Here is a 17610-nt window from a genome sequence, read left to right as displayed (position 1 = left end):
ACTTCTTTTAGAAAAACGGCGAGCTCGTTGACAACAAAAATGGCGTCTCTGTTAACGTCTGTTGTCCAGCTGGAAAAACACTATATTTCTTCGTTGTTCGTTCTAAAAAAACTTCAAATTTTGAAATAAGATAATTATCATTTAGAATGGCTACCTTGATAAACGGGCAACTGATTCTGGAAGAAGAATACGACGAAAACTATCAACCTACCGAGCAAGGTATCATGTTAAACAAATTTAAGCTTAAGAAGGATTATTTACTCAGGAGAAAAATGTAAAAGCTTAGTAGTTAAATCAACTACTGAGAATAATCAAAGGGCCATTTTTGAAGCAGTATCACTGAAATTGCTCCGCGGTTAATAACGAACGTGGAAGGTATAATTATATTATCTCTGCGTGGCCCTGCGGCTCGTCAGTCGCGTCGCGTGTCACTCAAGTAATACTCGTTTCATTTAATTAACTGCCGCGCCACTGAAGAAATACTGGTTTCAAAAGTGGCCCCTTATTTTTCTAAAAATCATTCATTCATCCCCTGTTTTGTTAGTTCTTCAGGTGGAATTGTCATTATCATTAATCACAGATCTAGATGTATCCAGGTTTTCAAATATTGGGGTCCTCTGGACCCCTTGTTGAAAAATTTGGGGGTCCATTGCAAAATTTTGGGGGTCTACCCGGAATTAATATCAACATGTGAAGCGTCGCACAAAAAAAAAATTTAGCATACTTCACCGTCGCACGATAAGCAAACCAAATTATGCTGGAAATTCATTTGGAAAGCATGCAACAAACTGAACTTCGACTGAAATGTTTAATCATCCTTTGCAGATCGAAAGTGTCGCTGATTGTCTCGCACTTAAAAAACAGCTCAGATCATGTCACGCAACACATGGGAAAAATCCGAAAATAACAGCTTACCTTGAAATTTAAGGAACTCGATCATTTTTCCGTTGTGAGAAATACGAATGTTCAATTTCCTTGTGAAATATGCCATTTGCATGTTTTTCCTGGAGTTTATAATTTGCATAAACATTTGATTTTTTTTCTGCGTCCAGTTGGACCCTTTGGTCTATGTGCCCAAAAGAAAAACGAGTGCGTCCCAGGACGCAATGATGCACTCTGGACACATCTCTGATTGATCATCTAACCTTTCCAACTGTAACTTTGAATAATATTGGGTGAATTTCCACTAGCACTGTTAACAGCAGTGTTGCAACTGTGTCAAGTAGTTTCAAGTGGGACTGGCTACTTTCCTAAGATCATTGTCAGTTTGTTGCCAAGGCACCAGGCAAAATCAAAGCATATTTATAACAAAGTTTTCCAACTCTGAAAGCATGGTCTATGTCATGCACAATCAAATGTATTCAAGATATACCAATCATTTCAGCAGAACCCAGTCTGATGCAAGCCAGGAGGTTGTGTGAACAACGTTAAGTGTAACCTACCACAACTTGATCTACATGTAGTGTTACACTGGTGTTAACAGCAGCTGGGAAAAACATGTTGTAACAATGGTGTCAAGCGTTAGTGGGGCCTCAGCCATTATTATTGTGACATAGTGTCCAGGTGTCTGGCAGCTGACAGAATTTTTCCACAGTTTTGTTATCTCTTAAAAGTAATAATTTTTAGTTTATTTTATTACAGTCAAACCTCGATTATCCGGACTTTTTCTCTGGTCCCAATTTTGTCATGAATATTTATTAGTTATCATTAAGATCCCTAGCCATATTCTTTTTAAAACTACCGCGTTGAAAAGTAAAGTAAATGCGAGTGAAATTTCACGCTCTATTGGCTCGTTCGACAAACAATCTACACTGCATCACAAATGTTTATTCGCAATTATTATGTCCTTGAAGCGTACGCGATCTGTTCTTTCGATAAAAGATAAACAGGCAAGGAAAAGATCATGACGTTTGCCGACACGTGTACACCTGTATTCACAACGGACAGTAAAGATGTAGACCATATTGTTTTCCAAACGATTTGCAAATGTTTTGTTTCACGATTAAATGTCGCTTTCTTAATGTAATCAGTTTTTGTTTCTCATTAATATTCATATTCTCGATTATCCGGACCCTCGATTATTCGCACTATTTCGTCTGGTCCCAACGAGCCCGGATGATCGAGGTTCGACTGTACTGGATTCAGTGGATGTCAATCAGGCTGGTGTTGAGATTCAGGTCATATTTGCTGATAGGTTTCATGCAATATGGCCTACTTAATTTTGCTTTCTTAAAGGGCTGTGACTTTGTGCAATGCTGAATGATTCAGTACTCATAAAATATTTTTCTTGTATGCCTCAGAGATATTTGAGTATGCACAGTCAATTGGTATAGACCCAATCAAGGAGAGAGATCTCTTGTTTATAGCACGGGAAGGAATTGTTGCGCCTTTGCCTCCTGACTGGAAACCATGGTAAGTGACTCCTCATTAACATAATATTAAATTTAAAACAATAATGTTGTTTCATTTATTTCTGAATTCATGAAATGTATGACTTTTACTTTAAATTGAGGGCAAGTTAAGTTTTTTCAGTTTCCATGTACTGAAAATGTTGTAAGTTCAGCTTAACCCATTGACACCTCAAATGCCCTAGGATGCCTCCAGTTGACAGGGATGTAGCTAAGAATAATTTCATCCGATTGAAGGTTCTGTTGAGGCTGTAAGTTTGTTATCTAAGCATCAAAGAGACCGGTTAACAAGATTGTTCTCAGTGTATCGCAGCACCCGGCAGTTTCTTCAAGATCGCGTCAATACAGGGAAAGAGGAGGCATGCACAACAGTATTCCAAACAATGCTTTTGTTTCATTTCCAGTGTCGATAAGTTCTATTGATAATTCCATATACTAACAGATATTCAAAGTTCTTTTGTTGACACATCAAATGATTTTTAAATTTTGCAGAGAATAATTTGCGATCTTCTCAGTCACTTTGATAGACTGCCAAAATTCAGCTGGCGATCACTCCTTTCTCAAGCAGCAATTTTCAGCGGCAGGTGGCTTTAAGCGACATCCCTGAGTTGACAAGTAAAATCGTCTGGCGTTAGATGGAGTGAAATCTGTCAAGTCTCACTCTCAGGGGTCAATGGGTTAATAAAAGTTTTTTTTTTCTTTATAGTCAAGATGCAACTGAAGAAATTTACTACTTCAACTTTCAAACTGGTGAGAGTGTGTGGGACCATCCCTGTGATGAATATTACAGAAATATGGTTATCGAGGAGCGGCGGAGAAGAAGCACTTCCGCTGCTGGTGCATCAACAAAAAAAGATAGCAAGAAGAAGGAGAAGAAAGGCAATGGCAAAAAGAAGTCACAAGAAGGAGCAATTAACCAAAAGGTACAAAGATATTTAAAAGTACTGTAAATAGCATTTATAATGAAAAAGTTATATTCTCCTATTTAACTTTGCCCTTTCAAGTTTCGATTTAACAAACAACAGGCAAAAATGAAATGTAATCAAACAAGGTTCTTTGATTTCGTGGCAAAATGCAAATTTCAGCCTGACCTGTACACTATGCGAAAACATCTATTAGGTGAAACAGAAAACTGGCTGGTTACTTCCTGCAAACAAATTTGTGCTGAGAAAATTGCAAAGAATTGCATCAAAACACAATTCATACCCTTTCAACCTTTCCAAGTACTCCACCCATTATGGTTCGTGTTCTTTCCCTACGCAGAGGAAAGACAGAAAGTTGCTTTTCATTCATTGACAACTACTTGTTTTTGCTTTTTCATTACCACGTTTATGTTGTGGTTCAAATCTTTCCCAACACCTCCACCAATGGCAATTTTGCTCCATCACTTCCTGTATAGTCAAGATAGGCAGTGTGGCCGAGTGGTTAGGGCGCTTGCCTTGAGATCTGGAGATCCCGGGTTCAAGACCCGCTCTGACCACTTGCTGAATTTGTTCCTGGTAATCCCTGGTTCAACTTCCCAGCTGCAGCGGTCAATTAAGTATGTATTGTATAAACCCCAAACAACCCACCATTCCTCAGTCTACTCTCATTGACTGATGACCTTCACCCTTTTACTTTTATCAACCCATTTGATCGTTCAAACAGAATTTTTGTAGTTCACCAATCTAATATGCTATTGTTTCCTGTAGCCTCTTGGTGCTGGTTTGGCACCACTGAAAGGAGAAGGTAGTTTGGCACCATTGGGGCGGCCACTAGGGGCAAGCACCCCTACTGGAGGGACACTTGGCGGAGGATCTCTTGGGAGGAGTTTACTTGGAGGAAGTTCCCTTGGAAGTTCTCTTGGAAAGAGTTCTTTAAATGGAAGCTCAACCACAGGGGCCAAACCTGGACTTGGCTCAACTGGAGGAAGGTTTCCAACGGTAGCACAACAAAAAGATCCTTTTCAACAGGCTCCTCTTGGTGGCATCAAAGACCCTCCTGAGGTGAGTAAAACATGGATTATTTTTGGGTGTTTGTTTTGTTTTGTTGAAGTATATTCCCAAGCCCCTGCACTAGAGGATAATTATGTTCATTTTTCCTTCTGTTATTCTTGTTTTTTATTTGTGAAAGTCAAGCTCCCAAAATCAAATTGAATATAGATATAAAATTTACATTTTCTTTACTCTCAAATAATTATTGTTCTACAGTATATCACCACTGTAGTAGTGTGATTGAAGTATGCCTTTCCGAATTTGCGTACCTGAATTCCAAACTTTGGTTCCTAAATTTCTTACCATGCCTTTAGAGAAGGTTACCTGAGATTGTTATTGGTCTTGTGAATAGAGCAGTTTTCAAATAACTGTCGAAAGTAATTGTGAAATTGCAATTGCTACATGTAGTGATTGGTTTAAAAATTTCATGCCAGTCTATCAACCAATGAAAAGGAAAACCAAAACTAACTTGCACGCGGTTTTCTGTCCCGCGCTTTGAGCAAGTTACGTGTAATTGCAACGAATTTGGATTGGTTCATTGGGCTGTTTGCACCTGCTATGATTGGTTGAAGCAATTACTTCGGTATTTGTTTTACAACACTCAATTGATAACCGCTCTATTCTACAGAGATTGTCATCTGATAAGGATAGGTTTGGTGGAGGCATAAATGAAGGAAGTGGAACAATAACCTTAAGCACTGGTTTGGGTGATAACATCAATCTTAATTTTATGACTGGATTGTCAGATGATGAAGAAGGACAGGAGGTAATTTAGTCAAAAATAATTATATGATTGTTTTTTCCCAGCTGTGCAAATCTTGGAGAGGCCAATGTTTTTGTAATGTTCACAAATTGAACTGCATTGTTGATTTTGCAAACAAAATTGTTGATGTGATAAAATGCTGTTTGCAATTTCAAAACTATTTTTTGAACATCAGTATTCAATGTTTGTGTTCATCCATATTTTATTTTACGTATGTGCAAGTACAGTAAAGCCCTCTTATGGAAAAAAATAACCAAAAAAGAATCTCTGTTTCAAGAAAAAATAATAGGTTGTCAGATACATGTATATGTACAACTATCTGATATAAATTATTTTTCTTGGTTTAAATATGCTTTTTGTTAAATAGTGATTGTTATTAATAATATTGAGCACTTCAATTTGAATTATGATATGTACATTGCTTACTTCATGATCCAATGACTTCATGCCCTTTACATGTACATTTCTTCAGCAATCAGAGGAAGTCAAGTGTTTGTAATTTGACAATAGGGAAGACCGGGAGTTCCCTACAATAAAACCTTGCAGCCACCATTACACCAACCCTACTTTCATACCCCTCCCTCCCTTTGCTTCATTTCAGAACTGTTTCGGTTTCATTATTTTACTTTCTGTACTTGCATCTTTGTTTTATGCAGAGTGATTTTGGAAGACCAACTCTTAATCTTGGCATGCGTGATATTGCTAACCTAGATTATGAAGTAAGTGTTATGTGGTAATTTCAGTGGAAGAACATAGAAATAAGAGAATTGAGCTAGAGGTGCTTTTAGGTCATACCTTGTTTTGTTATTTTGAATTATGCAAATTGTTTGTCTCCATAGGAGTCAGAAATCGAGGAAACTTCAAATCTCAATGCACCAGCCACGCCATCCATGAGTGACATGGATGATGGGGAAGAAGTGGTGAGTCTACAGATGAGAGCATATTTTGTACATGTTGACTTCATGACCTAATTAACACTTCTGTCCCTGATGAATTCCCTATTGACAAACACCATGGTCTGGCATAATTAGTCTGATTAAAATCTGTAAGCACCTCCCTTAGAACTGCATGAGTTGATGTTCATTTGTTCGCCTTTAACCAATTGACTTCTGATTCCACTCCTCCCATTGACGAGTAAAATTGTCTGGTGTTGAAGACAGAGTAAAATCCATCAAGTCTCACTCCCAGGGGTCATTGGGTTAAAAACGTTCAATTTACATCCAAGTCACAAGATGCACTAATATTAGCATTTTAAGTTATGATTTTTGTAAGATTATTGTTTATGTTTATTTGAGGAGTAGCGTTAAGAGGACACTTTGTTGCCTTTATTACACTCTACATTTCTAGACACAAGTGAACTTAAAGTTGTGTAGGCAAGTGTAACCTTGAGGACACCAGGTTACATGGATTGAGTTCTTGTAGCTTTTATAAAAGTTTATCTCAATCATATAGCATTTTCACTGAATTTTGGCAAACTTGAACTTGAATGTGAACTTTTTTGTGATTTTGTTTCTTCACTTCAGGACTTTGGTATCAACAGGACCTTGTCTGATAGGCTGGAGGGAATGAGTGCTGAACTTCTCAGTCCAGCAGTCAGGAGCACAACTAAGGTGCCAGTGCAAATTACCTTTTTTTTTTTTACTGCATGTGTTAATGTCACCACAGGTGCATGTTTCAACACTCTCATTTTTGCAGGCCCAGACTGGTGGTACTGCAGCTCTCAGCAGTAATCAGAAAACAGTTACCAGTGCTATAAATGACAGCTTACTTCAAGATACAAATATTGCAAGGTAAACATCAGCAAAACTATCTAAACTGTTGGTTGTAATAACAGTGATCAACCAATTAGGGTGAGAATCCTAACTGAATAGGGCTGCCATAGACTTACATTTGTAAAAGAAATTAATGCCATTCATAAGTAACAACCAAATTGATGTTGCCTTGTAACTCATATACATGTAGGGAAGATATCATTGACGTCACCTATTATCATCAATGTGCCAACCAGAGCCTCATTGGCTGTCGAAACAAAGGATCTTTTGTTCCTGTGGTTGGCACATTTGAATAACAAAAGCTATGCTTTTAAACAGATATCTTCACTATACGTATGTGCAAAATAAAAAGAACGTTTGGTTTATTAATTTTATCAGTGTATTTAGCAAACAGCTTTGGGGTGTGGTTCCTATTTACAAGCTTGCTACATGTATTCTAAGAACTTAAATAAGATTTTAAAAATTGTCTTTATACATTTGTTAATAATTTACGTTTTGTTTAGTAATAAAGTGAATGATGCAAAAGCAGACCAGAATGATGATGACAATAGGGTACAGAGAGCCATGTTACAGGCACACGCTGCAGAGAGGTACAGTTCTGCTCGGTGATTTGCATTTGAATGGTGTTATCCTTAGAATTAAAAGTTTGAATCACCTTTTACAGCAAAGAAAATTGCTCCAAGGGAAAACAACTAGCATCGGTCTTAATGGTCTTTCTTAGATAATTCAAGCCACAGATTCAGAAATTAGAACCATTTTTAAAACACCATGATTGGAAAGGATTTCTTTTGTGGTCACAGCAACACCATTGGAAAGGGTTTTTTTTTGTGGTCGCAGCAAAGCTATAGATTTTATCATAGCATAGCTCCATGCTGAGGGTACACATGTGGAGCACCATGGGTAAGAAAATAATTGATAACCCATCTCTGCGAGAGAATTTGGTTTTAGTCACTGTACGATTGCCCCTCCATGTGTGCCAATGTGACCAGAATCATGTGACCATATCACGGGCTCAAATTTAGAGCTCATCATGGTTTTTTTTAAGTTGACCACTGACCAGGTACTGGGTTTAGACTGGATCGCAGGCTCAAGCCAGGTTTACTTACTGTAAGAATAAATACCTGGGAGCGCTGCTTGTAGGCTTGGCTAAATCTATATTATTTGTAACCTTTATTATGTGACAGAAGAGCATCTCAGCAAAGAGAACAAGAAGCAGCACAGGCACAAGAACAACAGAGGTGATTTATGTGCAAAAAAAAATCCAATTTACTGCATGTTTTGAGCAAATTCACTCTGATGAAGGGCTAACACTTGAAACATCAGCTTTTGAATTTCTTTACAGTGGTCATTTTACCATATCGACTCAGTTGATAAACCTATTTCGCTTTTTCACTTTCCCACTAATGTACAGATTAGCACCACAGTTTCTTTAGGAACTATGTATGAACCCCTTTATTACATCTTTGTTGAGGCTTGAAGGTACATACCTAAAGCTTCCAGTGGTCAAAGTTTTACTGCAAAAAAATAGGCACAGAGGTTTAAAAATTCCCTCCAGTATGCTTCAGTTTTAAGGTTAACCTTTAAAAACATCTTTTTTATCTCTGTCAAGGAGTCGTAGTGAATCAAAACTGGACTATTGAAAGATTTTCATTCGTGTCTCCACAGGCTGGCAAGAGAAGCAGCAAAAACCATTGAAGAGATGAGAAAGACTACTGAGAAAGAACTATCTGAAGCCAAGCAGAAACTACAGACAGAAAAAGAAGATGCCTTAAAAAAGCTGAAAGAACAATACCAAAGGGAACAGGATAGCGAGGAAGAGCGCTTAAAGAAAGAACATGATTCTGTCATGAAAACACTTGGAGACAAAGCAAGAGAAGATGCCTTGGAAGAGGAAGCCATGCTTCAAGAGGGCAAACAGGATGCCATGAGAAAACTCAAACAACAAATACAAAGGGAACAGGATGAAGAAGAAGTGGCATTGAGAAAACAGAAGGAAGAGGCTGTTCAACTCCTTAGAGAGGAACTGCAAGTATGCATTGTGAGAGTTTTACCCATCACTCCCAATGTCTGAAAGCCACTTGTCCTAACTGATGATCATAAATTGGTTTGACATTTTTCCCAAGAACGTAACATTGTGTCAAGACATCATCCTGTGGTTAAAAATGAACCTTTCTTTTGGAATTTGTAGGGAAATGTTATGCTTATTGATCACTGCAGGCCCCACTTAATCAAAGACCACCCAGAGTATAAAATCTACTTTACATTGAACATTGACCAAGGTTTTACAGTGCAACGCATCTTACTGTGGCCACCGAAAAAACTTTCACATTTGACAACTACATATAAATAAATTATGTCAACTCAACAACCCATGGAACGCTGTTCAACTTACAACCGTGCGAACCTTGCAAGGAGGCATGACTGTCAATCAAATTCACACACCCTGATGGGCGGATAATTTGTAAAAAAAACTTTGTTAGGTGACCACAGTAAGGTGCATCACACTGTAATATGTGCTTTTACTTTGATGTGCCTAGAGTGTGCATATTATTCATGGTTATGTTCGTGGATGTAAATACTGAAATCTTTGCACAGATTAAAATGGTTTGAGTAGTGGCTCATCTACCAGCTAAAGTTATCCGTCCTTTGAAAAACTTTGTGTGGTCATGGGTTTAATTATTATAATCTACTTATACATACTTACTGATGGTGCAAATGTTATTTTGTTAAACTTTTACTGCAGGAACAAGAAGAGGCTGAGAATGAAAGGATGGCAGAAGAGCAGGAGAAGGTCTTAAGGAAGATGAGGGAAACATTTGCAACTGAATTGGAAGACAAAAAGATAAAACTAAAAGATGAACAAAAGCAATCTTTAGAAGAGCTGACTGACAAACAAGAGAAAGAGAAAGAGGCGGTTTGTAGATGTCACTTTTGACTTCTGCTTGGCAATTGCTGAAGGAAATCAAAAAGGATAATTTATTTTCAACTTAAACATGATCCTCTAATAAAAATAATTATTTTAGTGTTCATGGCCAATGATGAGATCATGTGAAGATTTCCAGTACAAAATGGAACGTTCAAGTGGCCATACTCCAAAATGCACCGATTTCTGGTTTTTTTTTTTTTTCCTTGAACAAAATTGTTCAGGAGGCAGTGTGGCCCAGCGGTTAGGGCGCTTGCCTTGAGAACGGGAGATCCCGGGTTCAAGACCCGCTCTGGCCACTCGTTGAATTTGATCCTGATTGTCCCTGGTTCAACTTCCAGCCGCACTTGTAAATAGCCAACTGGTTTGCCTCCGGCCAGTTGGGATTCTTAACAGTTGTTGTTGTTGTGTTCTGTTGTTTCGTTGATTGTTTCATTGGCCCTGAAAAGCCCCTATGGGGAGCGGTCAATTAAGTATGTATTGTATGTATGTATTGTATGTATGTATTGTATGTATGTATTGTATAGGGGAGGGTCATTGTGGTGCAATGGTTAGTGCACTTAATTCTCAACCTGGCAGTTAGTCATTCAAGGTTTGGCTCTGTGGCCATTTTTTTGTTAGACGGAACACATTGTCCCACGCTCTCTCTGACTTGTCCTAGATGTTAATGGATACTAAGGGACATCTCTACGATGGGTTAACAGAATTGTCACAAATTATTTTGTTTCGTGTTACTAATTTTAGCATTATATATAAGCTGAAGTCATTTGATTGTCTTCAGTAGATCATTTTACTTGTGTGCGTAGTTAACTGGCCTATCAAGTAAAGTGAAGCTGTAGTGGACCTCGTTTTGATAGAAAGTGCCTTGCTTTTCTTATGTAAATTCCAACTAATTAGCTTGAGAGCAACATCGTTTTACATAAGAAAAGCAGGGAGGTGTGTATCATGACAAGGTCAACTCCACCCTCACTTTCATGTTAAGGCCAGGCCTCGATTGTTCAAAAGGCAGATAATGATATCCACCGGATAAGTCACTACCCTGCGGATAAACACTAGCAAGACCAAATAGTGAGTTATCCAGTGAATAACACTATCTTCCCTTGAACAATAATTGGGGCCAGGTAATTAAGGACATAACTGTAGAAAGGTCAATTCACTTTTTACAGTAAATTTGCAAAGGAAGATTGAAATTTTGTCATTTGAGTTGGCGAAACATTTTGAGATCAACTAGTCTCTGATTTTCTCTTTTCTCAGGCCTTGGAGGAACTGCAGCAGAATAATGAATATGAACTCCAACAATTAAAGACAGAGTTGGCTGAGAAACATGAGAAAGAAATTCAAAAATTAAAGAGCGATCTTGAAAGAGCACAAAGTAGCGAGCTTGCTGCTGCCAGAAAATCAGTGGTAGAATCCAGAGCTAACCTGACAATGAGCTTGGACTCACTGGATGTTGAGGTGCATGAAGCCATTAAACATTGTTCAACAAGTGTTCTTGATAAGGGAGAGTTTTCTAGTCCAAATCTTGGCTTTCTGGCCGACTCCTGTCTCAAAAATTCAACAGCATCAAAAGAGTTTGGAGAAAGAACAATGCAAATTATGTTGCCAAATAGCATTACAAATTCTGAGGGAGGGAACGGTTTGAGGAGGAGAAGGTTGGTCAAAGGTGCAGGGGAATGCCAACGTTTGCATTGTACGTTTTTACCACAATTGCTTGTAATCTCGCAATCTGATCGGCTAATTTGCCATTAGACAATGTGGCTCGCATCAATTATTTGTCATGCAATGTAATAGCAATCAGGAATGCTAATTTTGGTAAATAAACAGATCATATTGTGAGAAAGTTATGGACAACGCTTGCTCTTTTTCTGGTCACACTCTGAAGTAAACACTTTCTTTGGCAGTGAATATTGTGTTAAGTGCCTAGTGAGTCCACAACAATTTGACCACTGTCAGATGATGAATATCGTTGTCGATAACAGTACAGACAATGCTGAACCACTTTCAATTTGTTAAGTACACATGTACCAGTAAGAATGAAACTAACCAGGGATTTTTGCCAACAGACAGCTCATTGAAAATCTGATATTTTTTCTGCTAGGCTCAACAAGACTTTTCCAAAAAGAAAAAGGAATTGGAAGAAAAATATGAGGAACAGCTGGTAAAGAGTGTTTTGTAGAACAAGGTTTAGAATATCTTCTATAAAAGAAATGAAGAAGACAGGACTATTGATTTCTCCAGGGTGCAAACTAAGTTCAGGGACCATGGTGGGGTAAGGAAGGGGGTGGCACAGTAATGAGAGAACTCACCTCCCTTTAGTGTGGTCATTGATATCCTTTACTGTAGGTGGATTGAGTTTGTTAGGATCCCACAGGTAGAGCTAATATGCTGGTAGTAATAGCTGGCTGTACTAGTTAACAATTAGACCCGTAGCCCGCAAGGGCTATGGATCAATAGCCCATGAGGCAAAGCCGAATGGGCTATTGACCCGTGGCCCTTGAGGGCGAAGGGTCTAATTGTTTTAGTATCACCCGACTAGTTGGACAGAAAAGGCAATAATGAAGTTAGCAAACGCAAGTTGAAGAAATATTTATTTGGGCGGGATAAAATGAAAGAAAGCGTTACACTTTTCGATACTCGAGGACTATTACTAATAGTCATCTAGTAGCGTAGCCAATCAAAATGCAGGATTTGCATTAGTCCACTAGTTGGGTGGTACTAATGACAAGTAGTTTGCAAGACTTAGAGTGTACATTGCCTTATTGGGATTTTTTGCAGGAATCTTTACAGAGTGATTATGAGAAGAAGATTTACAGACTTAAGCAAGACTGGAAAGAGAAGGTGCTTACTGTAGACCCACAGAAATTTGCGCAATACAATCATTGAAATTCCCTCACGTAAAAGGAGGAGTAATCAAAATCAACAAAAATGCCAAAGAAACAAATTTAAGGAGGCAATCAGTTGGTAATTTAATTGTGTAACACCAAGAAGACATGTGGGAAAAAAACCTGACCAAGCGTATGTTTCATTAATTTTTTTTGGCCGATTTGGCTCATAAGGGTTACATCTAGTTTCTTGTGTTTCACACAGGTTTACAACTAGTTTGCAGTCTGTCACAATATTTATTATTTATACACAGCTTTATTGATTCCAGGACCACCGAAGACACATTTGATTATAGCGCATGTGCACACAAATCCAGCTAGCTCTCTAACCACACATCCATACATCCTTAATTGACCACTCCCCATAGGAGCTTTTCAGGGCCAATGAAACACAATCATAGCAGAACAGCTGGCTGGAGGCAAGCTAGTTGGCTATTTACAAGTGCAGCTGCGAAGTTGAACCAGGGACTACCAATTTTACAAATTTAACCAGTGACCAGAAGGTGTCTTGAACCTGGGATCCCCAGATCTAAAGCCAAGCGCCCTACCACTGGGCCGCACTGCCTCATCCACTCCACTCCACTCCACTCCATTCCTTCTTCACGTGTTTAATACTGTCTCAACATCTCTCAGTTCTGATTTGGACCACCGTAAAACAGCTCTCCTTATGAGACAACAAAAATGATCATTTGTCTTTGATGTACATTTTGTCCAAAGGGAAAGTCCAAGGTTGAAGGGGAGGTAACATTGTTCCTTTTCTGGCCACTTGACAGGAAACAAAGGAGAGGTTTGACTTGAGCGAGAAATGGGAAAAAGAGAAGAAAAACCTGACAGAAGAACAAAAGAAGGAGATGAGCAAACTTCAGCAGGACATGGAGGATAGAATGAACGACCTACAGCGTGAGCGAGATCAAATGGTGAGTTTTACTAAAACCGAGAAGAAGAGAGAGCCTAGCAGGAAGTTGTTGAATTCAAATCATTGTCCTTGACATGGCCATATTCAAATGGCGTACTTAATTATTGAAACTCTTGTTTTTTTCATTGATGTTTCATTTACTGTCAGGAGGCAAGGTTTAATCAAGAAAGAGAGAATCACCAGAAACAGCTTGATGAGCTTGACGAAAAAGAGGAGGAATTATCAGCAAAGGTAGCAGTTGCTCAGTATTTTGTGAAGTTTAGTTATTGATTTTAGTAAATAGCTGTGGTGGGTAGGAGTGGTTTTTGATGGTAAAAGTTGAAAGTAATCGTGATTGCCCTGGGACTGTATTTTTATGCAGCGTGGTGATTGGCTTCGAATCTTTGGCCAATCAGACTAAATATTTTGGCTCCTCACCTAGTCACTCTCTTCATGTCGCTTGCATGTCTGTTTGGCTTCAATTGAGTTGTCAGTCTTTGTTGTAATTGGCAAGTGTACACAAACATGTGAACCATGAAATAACACCAAAAGCTTTATTTGAATGATAAATTGTTCTGTTACGACACGGGCAAACTCGGAAAAATCTTGGATTGCACCAAAAAGGGGTAAAACTCCTTCCTGCGGCTACTTCGGATGTTCCACTGTTGCATCCAACACCATAAATAAAAAAAAAAAAAACTTAGTTCCATGGCACCTGCTACCAGGGATAAGTATCAAAGTTAAGAATGCACGAGACTAATAAAATAAGCCATGATCACAAACCCCCAACTTCTAAAACATTATTGTGATTCCTTACGTTTTAGAGAAGAGAACTAGATGAGAATCGCCAGCATTTAGAGGAGGAGAGAACACTTGTTGTTCAACAAAGAGAGGTAGCAAATAACCTGTAATTATTGTGTCTCGTTGGCTTGAAATGCCTGTCGTTTGAACATCGTTACTGTCAATAAGTCTTTCTGCTTAAGTTGTTTATCAAACCTTGATGATCTTTCTAACTAACATTCATAAGTAAGTAGTTGTAGGCATCCTTCTGTCTCGAGAGACAATGGTATTTGCCATGTAGTCATTGGGACTGCTGAGAGCAGCGTCTCGAATGGCTCAGCAACCCGATCCTTGCATGGCGGTCTCTGCCGCAGTGGGCACACAAACTCAGAGTGCAGGGTGTCCGCTGCATTCTCCTCCCCTGCTTTCCTCCTTTCTCTCCTTTCCTTCAGCTTTAAGATCCTCTTCTCTTCACCCATCTTGACCCCACTACTGACAGCGTGGCGCCAGCCATCGCGATCAAGTGCAAGCGCCTCCCAGCTCTCTGCGTCAATGCCTGTTAGTCTCAGGTCACGCTTGCAGACATCCTTGAAACGCAGTGCTGGCCGACCTATTGGGCGGCATCCTGTAGCCAGCTCACCATACAAGAGGTCCTTTGGTATACGGCCGTCCTCCATGCGACGTACATGACCAAGCCAACGGAGTCTATACTTGCAAAGCTTTAGATGCATGCTAAGAGAGCCTGCTTTCTCCAGCACGGCAACATTGGTGACTTTGTCCTGCCATGTGATGCCCATGATCCGTTGCAAGCAGCGCTGATGGAAGCTTCCCAGGCGGTTCTCCTGTCTAGCGTATTTCGTACAAGACTCGCTGCTGTACAGTAAGGTACTGAGGACGCATGGTATACCTTGAGCTTGGTATTCAAGGTCAGCTGACTGTTTTCCCACACCCTCCGGTTCAACTTAGACAAAACAGCGCCAGCCTTAGTGATGCGCTTGTCAATCTCTGAGTCGAGAGACAAATTGCTGGACACACTAGAGCCAAGGTAGGTGAAACGATCAGTGACTTCAAGGACCTTGCTTTTGATGCTGATAGTTTGAGGAGCTGGGACGCTCTGGACCATGACGTTAGTTTTCTTGATGCTAATTATCAGGCCGAATTCCTAGCAAGCATGGGCAAACCTGTTAATAAGGTGTTGAAGTCCTTCCTCGGTGTGCGCAATCAGGGCCGCGTGCTCAGCAAACAGCATTTCTCTGAGGAGGAAAATCTGGACCTTGATCTTTGCCTTCAGTCGGGACAGACTGAACAGTTTCCCGTCACTCCTGGTGTGCAGGTAGACCCCCTCCTTGGAGTGCTGAAAAACATTGTTCAGCAATAACGAGAAGAAGATGCTGAACAGAGTCAGCGCAAGGACGCAACCTAGCTTTACACCACTCATGAACTTGAAGGGCTCTGACGAGGCACTGTTGTAGCTCACTGTGCCCTGTATTCCATCATGAATGCGATGTAGAGTGGCATCTGTTGTTCGCGGCATTTCTCTTGCAGTTACCGAATGGAGAAAATCATATCGACCATGGAACGCTCCACCCTAAAGCCACATTGAGACTCAGGACGAACGCGGCTGGCAAGGACTTGCAGGCGAGACAGTACTACACGAGCAAAAACCTTGCCTACGATAATCAGCAAAGATATGCACTGGTAGTTGTTACAAACACTGCGGTCGCCCTTGCATTTGTACAGCGTGACGATCTTGGAGTCACGCATATCCTGAGGTACCTTCCCTTCGCTCCAGCAAAGGCACAGGAGTTCATGAAGTGAGGAAGATGCGTCTCCTGCAGGGCTGTGATGTCGACGTTCAGTCTTAGCAGTTCGCGGTCTATAATAGCTGTCTTGCGGGCGTCATCAACTGCTTTTAGGTCCTCGGTCAATCCAATTCGCATGGTTCTTACATTCCAACTTGCTATTCAAAGAGTTGGAGTCTTCGTTGCATTGTTACTGTGTTTGCCTGGTGCAGGGTTTAAGGATCCACTTGTCGATCTGATGAGCTTTAAGTCCACACCCACTGAAGCAGACGGATCGTGGCGAGTCAACACCTTGCTGGGTGGGGGTTGCCCAGGTTAAGGCGGGCGATAGCTGACCAAGGGGATACGATCATCCCTCCCACCGTCGAAGACAACCCGTAGCGTCCAACTCTACGCCAATCGAGCGCGGACTTGTAACTTGTAACTGCTGTCTTCCGCGTTGTGCTCTCACATTCATATTGTTGTTCATATTGGTGCTATTACATTCACGTTGCTATTACATTCATATTGTTGCAATTATGGTAACTGTCATTAGTCTTATGACTACTAGTATTTTCATTTTTGTATTTTTGCCTTTCTCTAGCCTGGTCATCTTTTTTTTTTTTGTTTTCCTATGGGTCCATGACCCCTTAAAAAGGAACCTGCACTAAAACAACAAAATAACTTTAAACCACAGAACATAATGTCTACAATTAGAATTGTTCAAACTTTTTCCAGTGAAAGTGTTTGTATTCGAGAAGAATGAATTTCAAACGCTTGTTTTGGCTTTCAAATTTGCCGGGCGCCGTCATCTTGAATAATTGTGACGTGTCGTGGTTGCCCTGTTGTCCCAGAACAAACGCTCTTTGTGTGAGAACAACAGGGCAACCACGACACGTCACAAGGTTCCCTTTCAGAGATTACCGCATGGCTGCACTGATTGAATGCTCTCTCTTTCAATTCTTTCAGTTACATTTCATTTGTAACTCGTAATAAATAAATAAATAAATGAATAAGTAAATAAAAGAAAACACTAGGGCTGGATATCTTTTACTCCTACATATACGGCTTCTTATTTTTTGTATCTCACCACAGATCATTGTCGGCATGATGACGCTTGCTTTACAGGCGATTAGTTTCACGGTACTTTCTTCTTGTAGGCCCTTTCTCAAGCCAGGCAGCAAACAGCGGGACCTCCAGTAGAGGATGTGACACTTGTGAAGTTACAGTTAGATGAACTGAAGGCTGGCATCTCAAACAACGAAGCAGAGTTGAACAAACTGAGCAGGTGAATTTGCCACCTCTTGATCATTATTACGCTAGGGCGTTACAGCCACTAAAATAACCTTACGATGAAAACCAACATTTGATTTGCTTGGTGTTAATTTGTTGATTTCACTTTACAGTGTCTCCCAATTACTGCTCCAGCGCTA

The 17610-nt window shown here is 39.9% G+C and overlaps 1 protein-coding gene across 2 annotated transcripts in view; it reads left to right on the top strand.

Moving 5' to 3' along the window:
• Positions 1–3: 3 nt before the first annotated feature.
• Positions 4–17610, top strand: part of LOC137982287 (centrosomal protein of 164 kDa-like) — a 24920-nt gene continuing 7313 nt past the window's right edge. Inside the window, exons 1-20 of one of the 2 annotated variants that reach the window (XM_068829366.1) lie at positions 4–219; positions 2301–2412; positions 3115–3331; positions 4100–4393; positions 5010–5147; positions 5801–5863; positions 5984–6064; positions 6668–6754; positions 6840–6934; positions 7420–7506; positions 8101–8154; positions 8582–8945; positions 9660–9827; positions 11094–11294; positions 11938–11997; positions 12615–12677; positions 13495–13638; positions 13785–13868; positions 14441–14509; positions 17338–17465. In XM_068829366.1, coding sequence (XP_068685467.1) covers positions 147–219; positions 2301–2412; positions 3115–3331; positions 4100–4393; positions 5010–5147; positions 5801–5863; positions 5984–6064; positions 6668–6754; positions 6840–6934; positions 7420–7506; positions 8101–8154; positions 8582–8945; positions 9660–9827; positions 11094–11294; positions 11938–11997; positions 12615–12677; positions 13495–13638; positions 13785–13868; positions 14441–14509; positions 17338–17465 — 2582 coding nt within the window. In that variant the 5' untranslated portion in view covers positions 4–146. Of the gene's footprint in view, positions 220–2300; positions 2413–3114; positions 3332–4099; positions 4394–5009; positions 5148–5800; positions 5864–5983; positions 6065–6667; positions 6755–6839; positions 6935–7419; positions 7507–8100; positions 8155–8581; positions 8946–9659; positions 9831–11093; positions 11295–11937; positions 11998–12614; positions 12678–13494; positions 13639–13784; positions 13869–14440; positions 14510–17337; positions 17466–17610 lie in introns of both variants that reach the window. The other variant, XM_068829365.1, reaches the window with a different exon arrangement.

Source organism: Montipora foliosa, chromosome 13 (genome assembly GCF_036669935.1).
Source record: "Montipora foliosa isolate CH-2021 chromosome 13, ASM3666993v2, whole genome shotgun sequence".
Lineage (NCBI taxonomy): Eukaryota > Metazoa > Cnidaria > Anthozoa > Scleractinia > Acroporidae > Montipora > Montipora foliosa.
This window is presented reverse-complemented; position numbering and strand designations above follow the sequence as displayed.